At 51.5% G+C, this 16,061-nt stretch overlaps 1 protein-coding gene across 1 annotated transcript in view; it reads left to right on the forward strand.

Annotated features, from left to right (window-relative positions):
- MEGF11 (multiple EGF like domains 11) overlaps window positions 1–16,061 on the forward strand; it is a 332,603-nt gene that overhangs the window by 300,701 nt on the left and 15,841 nt on the right. Inside the window, 10 exon segments of the mRNA XM_049777656.1 lie at window positions 152–315; window positions 1,904–2,006; window positions 5,889–6,035; window positions 6,226–6,360; window positions 10,574–10,702; window positions 11,415–11,543; window positions 11,862–11,990; window positions 12,169–12,297; window positions 14,140–14,376; window positions 15,582–15,700. Coding sequence (XP_049633613.1) covers window positions 152–315; window positions 1,904–2,006; window positions 5,889–6,035; window positions 6,226–6,360; window positions 10,574–10,702; window positions 11,415–11,543; window positions 11,862–11,990; window positions 12,169–12,297; window positions 14,140–14,376; window positions 15,582–15,700 — 1,421 coding nt within the window.

Consider the following 16,061-nt stretch of genomic DNA (forward strand, 5'->3'; position numbering starts at 1 on the left):
AGAAGCAGAACCTGAACTGGACCCTGGTCTGCACCTTCAAGTTCTTCCTGTCCTGCCCCTGTGGTTCTGGGCAGTGCGGGGTGTTCAGAGGATTGGGGCAACATCAGTTAGAGCCTTGGTGGAACAGTGGCGACCATATCCCTGTCCACAGGGTGGCAAGGTCCGGACTGTGCTCTACCCTGCCCCAGTGGCACATGGGGTCTGAGTTGCAACCGGAGCTGTGCCTGTGCCAACGGAGCAGCCTGCAGCCCCACAGATGGCACCTGTGCTTGCTCTCCAGGCTGGCTAGGTGACACATGTGAGCAGCCCTGCCCGGTGAGTGTCCAGCCCCCAACCCCTCCTGCCCTTTCTCTAGATTCATGTCTCATCACTTGGCCTGATCTCCCACCCCCTGCCTGCTCCAGCTGGTGCTCTGGCTGCTGTGGTCTCTGGCCTTTGTTTTGTTGCACACAAGTGAGGGCTCCAGCCATGCAGAATCCCTCAGGGTTCAGCTCTTACCCTCTCATAGGCCCCTCCTGCTGAGACCAGCCCTAAGCCTCCTCCCCATTCCATAGAGCAATGGTCCTCAAACTACGGCCTGCGGGCCACATATTGTATTATTCCCATTTTGTTTCTTCACTTCTAAATAAGATATATGCAGTGTGCATAGAAATTTGTTCATAATTTTTGTTTTTACTATAATCTGGCCCTCCAACAGTCTGAAGGACAGTGAACTTGCCCCCTGTTTAAAAAGTTTGAGGACCCCTGCCATAGAGCATCATTTCTGATGAAAGTCTGAGGGAACTGACTCAAGCATACGAACTTCCATGTGAATCCTCAGGGTCTAGTGTAGACAGCGATTTCCAGTCTCTCAGTGCCACAGACCATAGCATCCAAGCACAGGACATGAACCCCCCCCCCCAATAGATTGAAATGTGTTGAAACCAACTGATGTGATGGAGCTGAATGACCGTTATAGGGTACATAAACACACACACATACACATGCAGACACAACACACACACACAACCACCCCACATTTCATCTTTGAATAGAGAGTATAGGGGCCAGGGGTATGGCTCAGAGGTAGAGCACTTGCCTTGCATGTATGAGGCCCTGAGTTGGATCCTTGTGACCACACTTCTGAGGAAATATCAATTATGAGTATATAGGTAGAGTGGTAATAAGGATGAAGAAAATGAATTCTGTGAGGCATAGAGGTCGTGCACATGGCAAAGCATGTGCTTATATAAGGCCTGAGGTGAGTTGGGGCCCTACCTGCCCCGTTTCCAGCACTGCTATGAAAAGAAAGAAAATAATTTCTATAAGGCTCTTGATAATGAATGAGCATGCACCATGTTCGCTGCCACCTTCTTCCCTAGTAATAAGGAATAACTTGTCACTCCTTGTGTAGGACCAATAAGGTACAATTGGCAACATGTACTTACAGTTGGGGATGTCCAAAGCAGTGCTCAGAGGTCTAGGGCCTCTCTCATCGATACTCAGGTAATCAGGCTAGCGGTTCAACACAGGGACCCAGGAATGAGGTGCTGTTCAAAGCCTTGTTGTGCTGCATCAGCCTGCCAGGCCTAGGCCTTACCCCTGCCCTATCTCTCCAGCCTTAATTCATTTGCAATGTCAGTTCATTAATGCTCATTCCAGGCCTCTGAACTTAACCATTGAGAAATAGGGCCAGATTATTGCCTCCCTCCTGCTAAACCCCAAACTCCTATCAATGCAACCCAAGAATCATTTGCAGTGCCCTCGTGGCCATGTTGATCCCCACTTACAAAACCGAACCCCCTCCTCATGTTGTAGGCTCCCTGTGCCCACCCTCAATTCTCTCTGCAAGCTGGTGATGCTGTGTGAGTCAGGGAGGAGAGGAGAAGTAGAGCCAATCACCCATCACCCCTTTTCCCCACAGGATGGCACCTTCGGGCTGAACTGCAGTGAGCACTGTGATTGCAGCCACGCAGACGGCTGCGACCCCGTCACAGGTCACTGCTGCTGTCTGGCCGGGTGGACAGGTAACCAACCTCCTTGCAGCTGTGTTCTCTGTGTTCTTATGCTGCTCTTTCTCTTCTTCACAGCTTCCTCTCATTCCCCAGAGACACACCGGCCCCTTTATTCCCTCCACACTTACACTGAGCTCTCTGCGCCATTGCACTCTAATGCAAGCATATACAATGAGCACCTGCTGTTAAAAACCAGACAAAGGCTGACAGGTGGTAGGTGGAGGGGCTCCAGCTGTGTTTGTGGAGGAGATGGGGACTGGGACAGCTCAGGCTTTCTAGTTCTGGTTCCCACATGGCTGATCCCTTTCTTCTCCATCCCACAACCATCTCCTTCCCCCATTCACTGTCTCTCAGTGACCTCTGCCTCCATGTCCCATTGGCTGGGCCTCCCCCTTTGGTCCCTAGTGTCTATGCTATACAGGATGGCTGGAAAGAACTGAATCCAGATCCATTTGCCTGGGGCCCTGTTCTGAAAATGTCAAAGACTGTCTCTGCACTTACTAAGTTCCAAAGTTCTTGCTCTGGTCTCAAGCACACGAGGCTTGGCTCTAACCAATTCCTGTATTTCTTCTTTGCCCCTCTTCTCTCTCTCTCTTCCTATCACTCTCACATCCCTAAGCCAGGGACTCTTCCCCAAACCCTGTATACACAGCAGCAAACCAGACTGAAGCTATATCCTGGCAAAACACACACACACACACACACACACACACACACACACATCCCACATAGAACTGTGTCTTGGGTTCACAGCACACCCATTCATACACCAGCCTGCAGCCATGTCCTAGGTTTACACACATACACACACACACACACACACACACATATCACACACCAGCCTGCACACACACATATATATACCTTCATAGTTACCAGAGAAATCCTGGGGATCAGATGGTGGTGGTTGTTTTTTCCAGAAAGAAAGACTCCAACTTTGAGTAGCTTCAAAGCATTTCCTTTATTTTTGTTTTGTTTTGTTTTGGTCACACTTAGCAGTGCTCAGGGGTTTCTCTGGCTCTGGGCTCAGAAATCACTCCTAGCAGGTTCGAGGGACCATATGGGATGCCAGGAATTGAACCCAGTTCCAACTGGGTCAACCACATGCAAGGCAAACACCCTAGCACTGTGCTATTTCTCCGGCCCACTTCAGAGCTTTTCTTTCTATCCTGCTCATTACAGCTCAGCTGAGTGCCCTGGACCTCTCTGGGAGGGATCTGGGGAGTAAGTCCTGTCCCTAAACCCACCCCCATCTCACAGAGCCTTACTTCCTCCCACCACCACCCCCTACCTGGTAGAGAAGATGCCCTTTAGCAAGAGCACCTCTCACTGCTCTCTCAACTGCTCTGCCCCTACCCTGTCCACCAAAAGGCCTGACTTGGGTTTGTACATTTCCAGCTGCCTTTAAATTAGTCCCACCATGGATCCTCTGCTCTGCTGCTCCCCTCAGCTCTTAGAGCTAGTGTTTCGCTCGCTCGCTCACTCACACTTGCTCTTACCATTCCTATCCTAATAAGGCCAAAAGGTCTTTCTGCTCCCAGAGCTCCTGCTTGGCTTGGGGGCCTGGTTCCTACATCCAGACCAATCCCCTTGAGATGTCCTTATCCATGATATCAGCTCAAGGGCCTTTCCAGCCTGGGGGAAGTCTCTGCCCCTGAGCCATCCCACCCTGGACACTGCAAGTGCCTTCTTAGACTTTTCCACGGCTAGCCCTGCACGGTCCCTGTCTCCATGCCTCCATGTCTCCACTCTTCTCCTGAGACCTGTCCCCTGCTGCTTCTCTGTCCCTCTGTGGATTATAAAGGCAGTTAGCTGGATCATAGTTTTCTTTTTTCTTAATAAATGAAGTGGAATCTCAATCCCAGCACATTGCTCTAAGGATAGAAAGTAGCACTAAGGACTAACCATAACCCTCTTTGGGCCCCTGTGGGCACTATGCTCTTGGGCATGTAGGTGAGCTATGGCACTCATTAGTCACCATGTTGCTCTACCATGTCTGACTGGGACATCAGAATAAATGGACATCTAGGCAACTGAAGAGTTAACACAGATAGGGTGCTTGCATTGCATGTAGTCAATCTGAGTTCAATTCCTGACATCCCATATGATTCTCTGAGCCCACCAGGAGTAATTTCTTTCAATTTCTTTCTTTTTCTTTCTTTCTTCTTTCTTTCTTTCTTCTTTCTTTCTTTCTTTCTTTCTTTCTTTCTTTCTTTCTTTCTTTCTTTCTTTCTTTCTTTCTTTCTTTCTTTCTTTCTTTCTTTCTTTCTTTCTTCCTTCCTTCCTTCCTTCCTTCCTTCCTTCCTTCCTTCCTTTCTTTCTTTCTTTCTTTTTCTTTCTTTCTCTCTTTCTTTCTTTCTTTCTTTCTTTCTTTCTTTCTTTCTTTCTTTCTTCCTTCCTTCCTTCCTTCCTTCCTTCTTTCTTTCTTTCTCTTTCTTTCTTTCTTTCTGTGTTTCTTTCTTTCTTTCTTTCTTTCTTTCTTTCTTTCTTTCTTTCTTTCTTTCTTTCTTTCTTTCTTTCTTTCTTTCTTTCTTTCTTCTTTCCTTTCTCTTTCTTTCTCTCTGTCTTTCTTTCTTTCCTTTCTTTCTTTCTTCTTTCCTTTCTCTTTCTTTCTTCTTTCTTTCTTTCTTTCTTTCCTTTCTTTCTTTCTTCTTTCCTTTCTCTTTCTTTCTCTCTGTCTTTCTTTCTTTCCTTTCTTTCTTTCTTCTTTCCTTTCTCTTTCTTTCTTTCTTCTTTCCTTTCTCTTTCTTTCTCTCTGTCTTTCTTTCCTTTCTTTCTTTCTTTCTTTCTTCTTTCCTTTCTCTTTCTTCCTTCCTTCCTTCCTTCCTTCCTTCCTTCCTTCCTTCCTTCCTTCCTTCCTTCCTTCCTTCCTTCCTTCCTTCCTTCCTTCCTTCCTTCCTTCCTTCCTTCCTTCCTTCCTTCCTTCCTTTCTCACACCCGGAAGCGCTCAGGGGTTACTCCTGGTTCTTTGCTCAGAAATCACTCCTGGCAGGCCCAGGGGACCATATGGGATGTCGGATTTGAACCACCGACCTTCTGCATGCAAGGCAAACACCTTTCCTCCATGCTATCTCTCCAGCTCCCAAGTAATTTCTAAATGTAGTGTCAGGAGTAATCCCTGAGCATCACTGGGTATGGTCCAAAAGGAAAAGGGGCTTCTCGATGTGCTGTCTCAATGCACATTCATTCTTGCCCTGCCCCAATTCAGCCAGGCTGCACCATATTTTTCTTGTGGGGAGAGGATTTTCACCCCAGAAGCGTTGGGCATCCTTTGTAGCAATTTTCAGTCTGGTGGTGTGGGACAGGGCTAGGCAATGCCTGCGGTTCAGGCCCAACCATGCTATATCAAGGGATCAAACTCAAGATCTCATGAATGCCAGTTCTGTGCTCTAGCCTTTGTGCTGTCCTCCAGACCCTGACACAGCTTTTACATGCAAGGGTTATTTCTCCTGAGTTTCTTTTCTCTGAAAAAAGAGAAAAGGTTATTTCTCCTGAGTTTCCTTTCTCTGATCAATTTCTCCCTGCCTCTTAGGCCCCAGTTTGGATGTCAGCTCTTTTTTTTTTTTTTTTTTGGGTCACACCCGGCAGTGCTCAGGGGTTACTCCTGGCTGTCTGCTCAGAAATAGCTCCTGGCAGGCACGGGGGACCATATGGGACACCGGGATTCGAACCAACCACCTTTGGTCCTGGATCGGCTGCTTGCAAGGCAAACGCTGCTGTGCTATCTCTCCGGGCCCTGGGTGTCAGCTCTTAAAGGAAGCCTTACACTACTCAACAAATCTCAGCCTAACTACCCTCCACATTCCCAGCTTTGTGGTGATTTTTTTCTCAAGTCTCCCCTCTTCCCACTATCAACTGTCTTACTGCTGACCCACATCTACCTCTGACCAACAGGCATCCGTTGTGACAGCACATGTCCACCAGGCCGCTGGGGCCCCAACTGCTCTGCGGCCTGCAGCTGTGAGAATGGAGGGTCCTGCTCCCCTGCAGATGGCAGCTGCGAGTGTGCCCCAGGCTTTCGAGGCCCCTTATGCCAGAGAAGTAAGACTGAGCCCTGAGAGGTTTTGGGGCTCAGTGATCCCCAGCAAACCTTAAGTTTCTGCTGTCCCACATTCAAGGCCTAGCCTGGTTCCTCTCTGCAGATGGGAGGGACTTCTGGGTTGGGGGGCTTGGCTGTCCTTCCCCTGTGTAGAACCCAATGGTGGCTGACCATTTCCTCTTCATCCTGTAGTTTGTCCCCCGGGGTTCTATGGCCATGGCTGTGCCCAGCCATGCCCCCCATGCGTGCACAGCAGTGGCCCCTGCCATCACATCAGCGGTGCCTGTGAGTGTCTGCCTGGTTTCTCCGGAGCACTCTGCAACCAAGGTACTGTTTTTGATATGGTGCAGGGACCCTGGGAAGTATGTGGTGGCAATGAAGGAAGTTTGAGGTGTCTCTTGCCATGGGGAACAGCTCAGAGTCCACTTTCCCAGTACTAGGAGGAAGTCATTTTCTGTGAAGACACAGACTGACTTGTTCCTGGGCTCAGAACTCTTGACATCACGATAATGAGTGGAAGAATAGCACAAAGGTTTGGGCACTTGCCTTGCATGTAGCCAACCCAGGTTTGATCCCCAGTTCCCCCTATTTATTACTCCCTCAGCACAGCCAGGAGTAATTCCTGAGTGCAGAGCCAGGAATAACCCCCTGAATATGATCAGTGTGGACCCCCCCCCCACACACACACACAAAAGAAAATGGGTAAAATGTGCAATCCAGGGTGAGGGCTGAGGAAGACTCTCTGTGGCTTGTGCCAAGGCCAAAAAGGCAATGGGGGAGCCAAGAAAACAGGTTTCCTCTTGAATTGGAGACTCCATAGTCCCTATTCACACTCAGGCAGAACTCACTGAAGGGCCTCAATGAGAATCCCTCAATGAGGAATTCTCATTCTTTCACCCCAAAAGAGGGATCCACACACTCCTCACTCCAACTTCAGCCTTCCTCTAACTCCCACAGACTTCCTTGAATGTGGTGCTGCCAGAGACTGGCAACGGGGTCGGGTGAAGGTCCAGACTGGATGGGGAGTGGCGAAGTCAAGGGAAGCCCAGGATTTGCATCTGATTCCCAGGCTATCAATAATCCTACCGTGGCTGACTCCAGGATATCAATGGCCCTGGAGAATTCAGCTGTGTCAAGGAAGAAGCTAATCCTAGCAGGACACATAACTGCTTCAGACTTCGTTGGGCTAAGATGGGTGTGGGTTTGGGGGCCAGTTCCAGCTCCAGGAGAATAGCTGAAAGGCAGAAAAGGAGGTAGGGGTGCTTGGGCAGAAAAACCAGCCTGACATGGTCATCCCCATGCTCCATTACAGGGGACAGCTAAAGGATGGGGTGAGCAGAGGGAATGAGAAAGTGGGTTGGAGCCTTCGGAACCGCTCTGACAGAAGGGATGCAGAATTTGTACATTAAGCCCCAAGGAGCAAGGAATCTTAGAGCTCAAGGTCATCTCTGCGCAATCTTAGCTAGCCTCTGCTAAAATACTTCTATTGAGAATGCCTGCTTCCCAGGGGGCCGATTCTTTTGATGAATAATCACCCTGAGCTAGGCTATTTTTGTAAGTGTCTGGGCTGTTAATATGTATGAGTGGAGAGTTTACACCACGATGCTTTGAGGTCAGGAGAAGTTTGGGCCCTGGGGAAACATATATGACGGTTTCATTTGCTGCACTTCTCCTAGGACAGCTTATTCATACCCCGACACATCGAGGTTTACTTATTAAACATAGGAGACTGGGGCGTCAATACCGACAGGCAGGGTCTACACATATACAGGCCCACACTGTCTGATTTATTGCCTGCTGGCCTAATGAGTATTTTCCACATATAGATCTAATAGACTTTGCTATTAATGGCAACTGCCCTGGTTAAGTCTCAAACCTTGTAAAAAATTGAACTGACACTTTCTAATCACCGGCTTTCCGGCGCGTTACAAATGACAGACACGGCTACTCCAGATCACATATTTCCAGATGTTTTCTTCTCTCCACCTCCTCTCTCTGCCTTGCTCTTGAGTCCGCAAATTGAGTTGACCAATAATTAATGGCTTCAACTATGTTGCAGGTGAAAAAGGCTTCAGAGAATAGCCTGCCTTGTTAGAGGGAAAGTGAGTTGCTTTCAGTGACTCAGGAGCAGGGAAGAGGAAGTCAGGGCATTGGCATGGCAGCCCAGCTGCAAACATGAAAACAACTTACACCCCTCCTGGTAACAGTTCATCTTGGAAGGAGCCAGGGGAAGCATAGGCCCAGCCTATGTTAGCGCTGAACCCTAGCAGTAGGTCCAAGGCGTGAGGGGTCATCTCCCTAACTCTGAAAACAAGCAAGCAACAGCTTAGGAGAAGCATGTTGTTGCAGCACTCCTGGGTTGTGTGAAGCTAAGAGAGTTACTTAACCTCCCTGTTTCTTCATCTATGGTTCATAAGGGGTGTCACTATCCCCACATCAGGCTCACAGAGCTGATAGTTGTGAGGTACTTTACACAGTGCCAGAGAAACATTTGTTGACTAAACTAATCTAGATTTGTTCCGCCCACAGACCATGCTGTGAGGGGAGAGGAGTAGGGCCAAGGCCTCGGCAATAGATAGATGCCCACCAAAGGCTGTGGCTCTAGAATCCATGTTGACCCTTTCCTGTGTGTTTCCCATCCACCGAATTCAATACAACTAAGAAGCAGGTTCCCTGCCTTTGGCCTGGAGGCAGATATGGCAAGCTCGCCCTTTATCTATTCATTTATTATTTTAGTTTTTGGTCTATACCCGGTGGCGCTCAGGGGTTACTCCTGGCTCTATGCTCAGAAATCGCTCCTGGCAGGCTCTGGGAACCTTTTGGGATACCAGGAATCGGCTGTGTGCAAGGCAAATGCCCTACTTCTCTGCTATCGCTCCAGCCCCAAGCTCACTTTTTCATTGTGGAATTCCAATGGGGTGGAAGGGCAGTCCCTATATTTCCAAACAGTCAGTCTTTTCTTTTTCAGTTTTCACACCATACCAGACAGTGCTCAGAGCTCACTCTTAGCTTTGTGCTCAAGGCTCACCACTTCTGGTGATACTTAGGTTATGATTAGGGCCAGTGCCTTAATCTCTCCAGCCCTAGGCAGAATCCCTTGAGCACATGTTGCCCTTCCAGGTATTCCTGGTGGCCCAGACATAGGGGAACCCAGACCTGGTCAGAAATAGGTACAAGAGTGACCAAAGACCAAGAAAGATATGAGCAGTCAGGGACAGAGAGAGGAGAAGAGAGTCTATTGGGATTCAATTAAGCAGTGAGACTAAGGAAAAAAAAAAATCCAGGGCTGGAGCCATAGCACAGTGATAGGGCATTTGCCTTACATGTGGCCAACACAGGACAGACCCTGGATCGAATCCTGGCACCCCATATGGTTCCCTGAGCCTGCCAGGAGTAATCCTTGAGCACCGCCGGATGTGCCCCCCCCCAAAAAAAAAATCCTGGGGCCGGAGAAATAGTACAGTAGGGAGGGTGTTTGCCTTGTATGTAGCTAACCCAGGTTCAATTATTGGTTCTCCATATGGTCCCCCAAGCACTACCAAGGGGGGGGGGGTGCCATGGCACTGCCCCTGAGCGCAGAACCACGAGTAAGCCTCGAGCACTACCAGGTAAGGCCCCAAAACAAAAACAAGTTGCTTGCCTTACAAGCAGCCAACTTGGGTTTAATCTGTGGCATCCCATATAGTGCTCTGAGCCTGCCAGGAGTGATTTCTGAGCAAAGACAGGAGTAACCCCTGAGCATCACAAGGTGTGATCCAAAAAAAACAAAAAATATTTTTAAATTAACAAATCCTCCAAATAACTGGCTTACAACTGAAGAGGGCTATGCCAAAGTGATACTTCAGCAAATGGGGCGATTGCTTTCCATCCCCAGCATCCCATATGACCTCTCTTCCCCCAAGCATTGCCAGGAGCTACCCTTGAACCTAAGCTCTGAAGGATCAGCCTTTTCCAGGGGTGTTGGAGGTAATATCAAGGCAGGAAATTCTGGTAGGAAGCACAGAGCTAAACCTTTGGGAAGACAGGCTTGGGAACCAGCTCCTCATATCTGGGTGAAGGGAGCCCACAGGCTGTAGGCCATGGGGGACTGGGGTTCCAGTCCTGTGTCTCTGAGAGAAACAATGCAGGAGGCACAGGGTAAGCACTGGGGGCTGAATAGATCTGTCCCTGGGGTGGGGACTGAGCTGTGGTTTGGGAGCAGGTCAGAATGGAGACACAGGAGACTAGTTATAGGGACGGTCCCTACAGGGACAGCATGCCAATACTACATCTGTTCTCTGGGCCCAACTGGCTGCTGCAGAGAACACTAGGGGGTGTGGATGGTGCAGCATTCCCTCCTGTATGGGTGTGGAAAAGACCCCCTAAAATGGTAGTTATGAGTGTATATCAGTGGAGAGGACAGCAGTGAGCAAAGGGAGGAAGTAGATTGGGAAGACAGGGGGGGGGACAGGGGCAGGTCCTATCCCCACGGGGCACTTCTGAAGAAGCGGCAGGGGGCAGGTGTGGGCAGCATGTGGTGCCAAGTTCCCTGTGCCCGCAGTGTGTGCCGGGGGACGCTTCGGGCAGGACTGTGCCCAGCTCTGCTCCTGCGCCAACAACAGTACCTGCAGCCCCACCGACGGGTCCTGCCAGTGCTATCCTGGATGGGTGGGCACGGACTGCTCGCAGGGTAAGCTGCCTCCACCCCTCAGGGCGCCCCACATACCCTATCACACAGCCTCTCCACTCTGGCTCCCCACCGCGGGGAGCTCTTGTCCCTCCCCATGCAGCCTGAGTTCTGTTCACAGTCCTGGACCTTGTGAACCGCAGGAATTCCGGTGTTGGCGCTGGAGTCCGTCCATATCCAGAATCCACACTCCCTCCTACCCTCCCCTCAGCACATGACAAGAAGCCTCAAATTTCCGGCAGAGACCGGGGGATACGATGAGGTGGCAGGAGCGGGGTGGGTGGGTGAGATCTGGCCCCAATAAAGGATGTTCTAGACCTGAACTCCAGTAAGGGGCTATTCACAAGTGGGCCAGGACTGAGACAGAGCTCACGGGATCCCCCAGTCTCCGTGGGGGATTCTGAGCTAGTGAGTGAGATATGCCCACTGCTCCTCTGGGGTTTCCACTGATAACCATCCAAGAGGGAACAGATGAGACACAGGAGCCCCCCCAAAAGGGGACCCCTTCCCGCCCCTCCTGGAAACTTGGCACAACCTCAGAGTTTGCTCACCCTTCTGGGGGGTGGAGGGCATGCAGCCAGAGACAAAGAACAGAGCTGAGAGGAGACAGTGAGTTCATAGGGACCCCAGGTGGACGCCTCAAAACTGTCCGACCTGGCTTTGACGTGCGCCCCCTCTCCTTTTCCCCTTCCCCTCTCTGTCCCGTCGCCCCCAGCCTGCCCTCCGGGGTTCTGGGGCCCTGCCTGCTTCCACACCTGTAGTTGCCAGCACGGTGCGGGCTGCAGCGCGGAGGATGGGGCGTGCCACTGCACCCCAGGATGGACCGGTCTCTTCTGCTCTCAGCGTAAGCGCCTCTCCGCTCTGCTCCGGGCCCGAGTCCGCGCTGCCCCTTGCAGGCCGCTGCGGGCACTGCGACTGCGGCGCCCTGGTGGCGGGGATGGAGTGGACAGCGGGTGGGTTTCCAGATGCTAAGGGGACAGCTTAGGGTCGTGGGGCCCTCAGCAACCCCCAGGGCCAGGCAGCGTCTCCTAGGACGGTGGAACCTTGCATGCACCAGCACATCCCTTGGGCCTCCCCCGGCCCCCGTGCCCTTGCAGAGCAGCTAGCCCATGCAGGCTAGCTATGCAAGCGTAGCACCCTGGCAGCAACCCCGTTTCTGTAGGCTGCCCGGCCGCCTTCTTCGGGAAGGACTGCGCCCGCCTGTGCCAGTGCCAAAACGGAGCCAGCTGCGACCACATCAGTGGCGAGTGCACCTGCCGCACCGGCTTCACTGGGCCCCACTGCGAGCAGAGTAAGCAAAGTGGCACCAGCTGGCCTCCCCATGCCCTCAAGGCTGCAGGGAAACAGGGGGTTCGTTCTCCCCCTGTGACCTCCTTGCTCCAGCCTCCCCATGCCCTCAAGGCTGCAGGGAAACCCCCTGGTGCCTCCTTCCTCGCGCACCTGCCTACCCGTCTCCTCTGATCACACAGGGTGTGCACCGGGCACCTTCGGTTATGGCTGTCAGCAGCTCTGTGAGTGTATGAACAACGCCACGTGTGACCACGTCACGGGCACCTGCTACTGCAGATCGGGGTTCAAAGGCATCAGGTGTGACCAAGGTAACGGGGTGAGGGTCAGGAGGCGTCTCCCCCTAACATGCTCCTGTCTATGTCTGGGGCAGGAGAGTTCCCTTTTCGGACGTGACCCTCTCCCCGGAGACACTGGAAGTCAAGGTTAATCCTCGTCTCCCACCCAATCTCCCAGTCCTGCTGAGTGTCTAGGGGCCTTAAGGGGGGCTCCCACTCAGCCCTGGCTCTAGAGTCCGGGCCACCCCATGGCAGAGCTGTAGGATCAAGGAGACTCAGCACAGGCCTGACCTGCATCCAGCCCCTTTGTAAAGTGCCACCAGCATGCACCCTTGTACCAGTTTGGGGTTTTAGGAGCTGAAGTTGGTGGGATAGAAATGGAGATTTCTTTAATTTGTAGCAACTTTTTATTTTATTTTATTTTATTTTATTTGGTTTTTGGGCCACACCCAGTGACGTTCAGGGGCTACTCCGGCTATTTGCTCAAAAATCGCTCCAGGGTTGGGGGACCATGTGATGCTGGGGGATCCGTTCTAGGCTAGCACAGGCAAGGCAGACGCCTTACTGCTTGCGCCACCATTCCGGCCCCAATTTATAGCAACTTTTTTTTTTTTTTTTTTGGTTTTTGGGCCACACCCGGCGTTGCTCAGGGGTTACTTCTGGCTGTCTGCTCAGAAATAGCTCCTGGCAGGCATGGGGGGGGGGCATATGGGACACCGGGATTCGAACCAACCACCTTTGGTCCTGGATCAGCTGCTTGCAAGGCAAACGCTGCTGTGCTATCTCTCCGAGCCCTTATAGCAACTTTTAAGAATGCTATGCCAAGGGGCCAGAGAGACATCATGGAGGTAGGTAGGGCATTTGCTGTGCATGCAGAAGGACGGTGGTTCGAATTCTGGCATCCCATATGGTCCCCCGAGCCTGCCAGGAGCAATTTCTGAGTGCAGAGCCAGGAGTAACCCCTGAGCACCACCGGATATGACCCCTCACCCCCAAATAGAATGCTGTGCCATGAGAAAGCAGATTACCACCAAAAGCCACTTCAAGAGAAAACTACTCTTGGCAGGGTATCTGGGCTGTCAGTTAATCCATATTAGAACACACAGGCGAAAAGCATTGCTTCTTGCAAGGGCTAGAGCGATAGTACAGCAGGGAGGACACTTACCTTGCATGTGGTAGATCCAGGTTTTATTCCTGGCATCCCATATATATATAGTCTCCTGAGCACTGACAAGAGTGATCCCTAAGTAAGCCCTGAGCATTGCCATGTGGGACCCTTTCCATATATAAAGAAAAGCATTGCCTGTCATCATGACCATCCATCACAAACTTGGACAGTGCCATGCTAACTTCAGCGGGATGGGTGGGGAGTGGTACTGCTTGCTGCCAGTCGCCAGGACATCTCCTGGACTGGGCATCAGCCCACATGCATGTCGCCAAGAAGGGTTATGTGAGTAGAGTTCCCTGCACAGAACCTAGACTTCCTCAAGCCTACCAACTGGACAGTGCCCATGGGCCCTGGAGAGGGGGTTGAGCAGGGAAAGGGCCAAGTCTCAGACACTTCAGAGCCCTTCTTGATCATGTGATTATGGACCTTCTTTCTGGCCTTGTGTCATCTGGAAGGCAAAAAATCAAAAGGGGCCACTCTGTTAGTTCTAGAAGAGTCTTAAGAGCTCCAGAACATGGTCGTGTGCTTCTTGTCCCATCTGCCTCCTTCCTGGCCATGACCCTGGGGTTCCCTCCCTTTCAATGGTCAGTCAGGCCTTGGGTAGGGGGTGGGTCTTATTCATGCACGCAAGACCAAGAATAAGCTAAGCCCAGAGCCACTTGAGGACTGGCCATAGCGTAAGGCTCAGGCTCCTTGTCTGCTCACAGCTGCCCTCATGATGGAGGAGCTGAACCCCTACACCAAGATCAGCCCTGCGAGGGGAGCAGGGCGACACTCAGTGGGCGCCGCAACGGGCATCATTCTCCTGCTGACCCTCATGGTCCTGCTGTTTGGGCTGTTTGCCTGGCGGCGGCGGCGACAGCAACAAAAAGGCCGGGACCTGGCTCCACGGGTCTCCTACACCCCTGCCCTGAGGATGACCAACACTGACTACTCCCTCTCAGGTAAGCAGTAAGACCCCCATGGGCCCATGGGACACCCAGCTTTGTGGCTAGTGGTGGCCAGAGAATGGTGGTCAATGGGAATGTAACACCAAAGCTCTGCTGAGGGTCATTGTCTAGTACACCTTCCCCCCACATCTCCCAAGCTTTAGCTGCTCCTTGGAACTCGTTCAATGCCTGTGCTTCTGCAGGCTGGGCTTCCAGGTCTGGTCTAGAAAGTTGTGTGTCCAGGTCAGGCTCCAGCTTTGCTTCCTTATGGAGATTCTCAGAGCGTCCTTCCTTCCAGTCCCAGAGCTACCATGCACAGGAAGGGGCTGCCCACAAAGGGGATGCCTCAACATCTGGGCAGCATCTGCTGGCTTCAACCCCTGCCTCATCTATGGGTTCAAGTGATGTGAGGGTAGACTATCTGCTTGGTGCCTTCTCCCATGACCTTTGGATTCCAGTGTTATAAGTGAGTGAAGCTTTCATTTCTGTTCCACTCCACTCACGAGGTCCAGATGTGTTGAGTCTGCCACTGGTCTTGGCGACACTGGGTCGTTCCTGGTAAGGGGCTGCTTTGGTCTCTTGCATCTATGTGTTGATCCTCTGAGTGGTGCCTGGCCAAAGCTACCTGTCAGACACTTCAGACCAGGAGCAGATCCAGCCCCATAACCCCATTTCAGCTAGAATCCTCTGCTGAAACCATTTGTGTAAAGTTAAGAGTTGGGGTTTGAGGCCAAAGTGATAATACAATTGGTAGGACATTTGCCTTATTGGCATCTGACTCAGGTTTAATCACCATCACCATATATGGTCTTCCAAGTCCCACAAAAATGATCTTAGAGCACAAAGCCAGGAGGAGTAAGCCCTGAACACTGATGGGTGTGGTCAAAATAAAATACTTGGCGTTTTCTTCTGTAGCTGAAGGGCACAGCTTTCTGGGTTTGCTGGGTCATTCCACTGGGATCCCCCTGCTTGTGATTAGATCTCATAACCATATGCAGAAGGGCTGGATCCTAGCAGGATGAATTTCCGTGGCCTCCCCAGGGATATGACCCAACTGGATGCACATGAGGCCTCACACAGCCCCCAGAAGTTGCCCTGGGCTTGAGACTGTCCATGCTTGGAGTAACTAGGAAAATGGTTACTCTGCAGGGCCCTCAAGACTGCACAGCCTGGGGTGTCTCAGGGGTATGATGGTATGTGGCACCTTGTTCTCTTCCCAGATTTGTCTCAAAGTAGCAGCCATGCCCAGTGCTTGTCCATTTCCAGCTACCACACACTGGCGTGCGGGGGGCCTGCTACCGGCCAGGCCAACACTCTGGACAGAAACAGCCCCACCAAGGTACCGGGCCCCTGACTCCCCAGCTACCACACTGTCCTCCCATTTAGCCCTCACCTGGTGTGGGGAGAACCAGGTGCTAGCATAGGGGTACAGCAGCCTGGTGATCTGGGGAGTGTGTCACAGGAAATGAGTGGTCATTGCTGAACTGACCAGCCCACAGTGTGCTGGAACCACAGACTTACACACAAGAGCTGTAAGCCATGTCCTGAGCTTCATCCCAGCCTCCAGTACCATGCCTATGCCTCATGCCCTGTAGACAGCCATCTGTTACCATGCAATCATGGGACCAACTACCATGTAACATTGTCACATATACCAATGTAGCTGCTGGGCCAGAGAGAAAGTTCAGAGGGTAAGGCAT

Source organism: Suncus etruscus, chromosome 1 (assembly GCF_024139225.1).
Source record: "Suncus etruscus isolate mSunEtr1 chromosome 1, mSunEtr1.pri.cur, whole genome shotgun sequence".
Classification (NCBI taxonomy): domain Eukaryota; kingdom Metazoa; phylum Chordata; class Mammalia; order Eulipotyphla; family Soricidae; genus Suncus; species Suncus etruscus.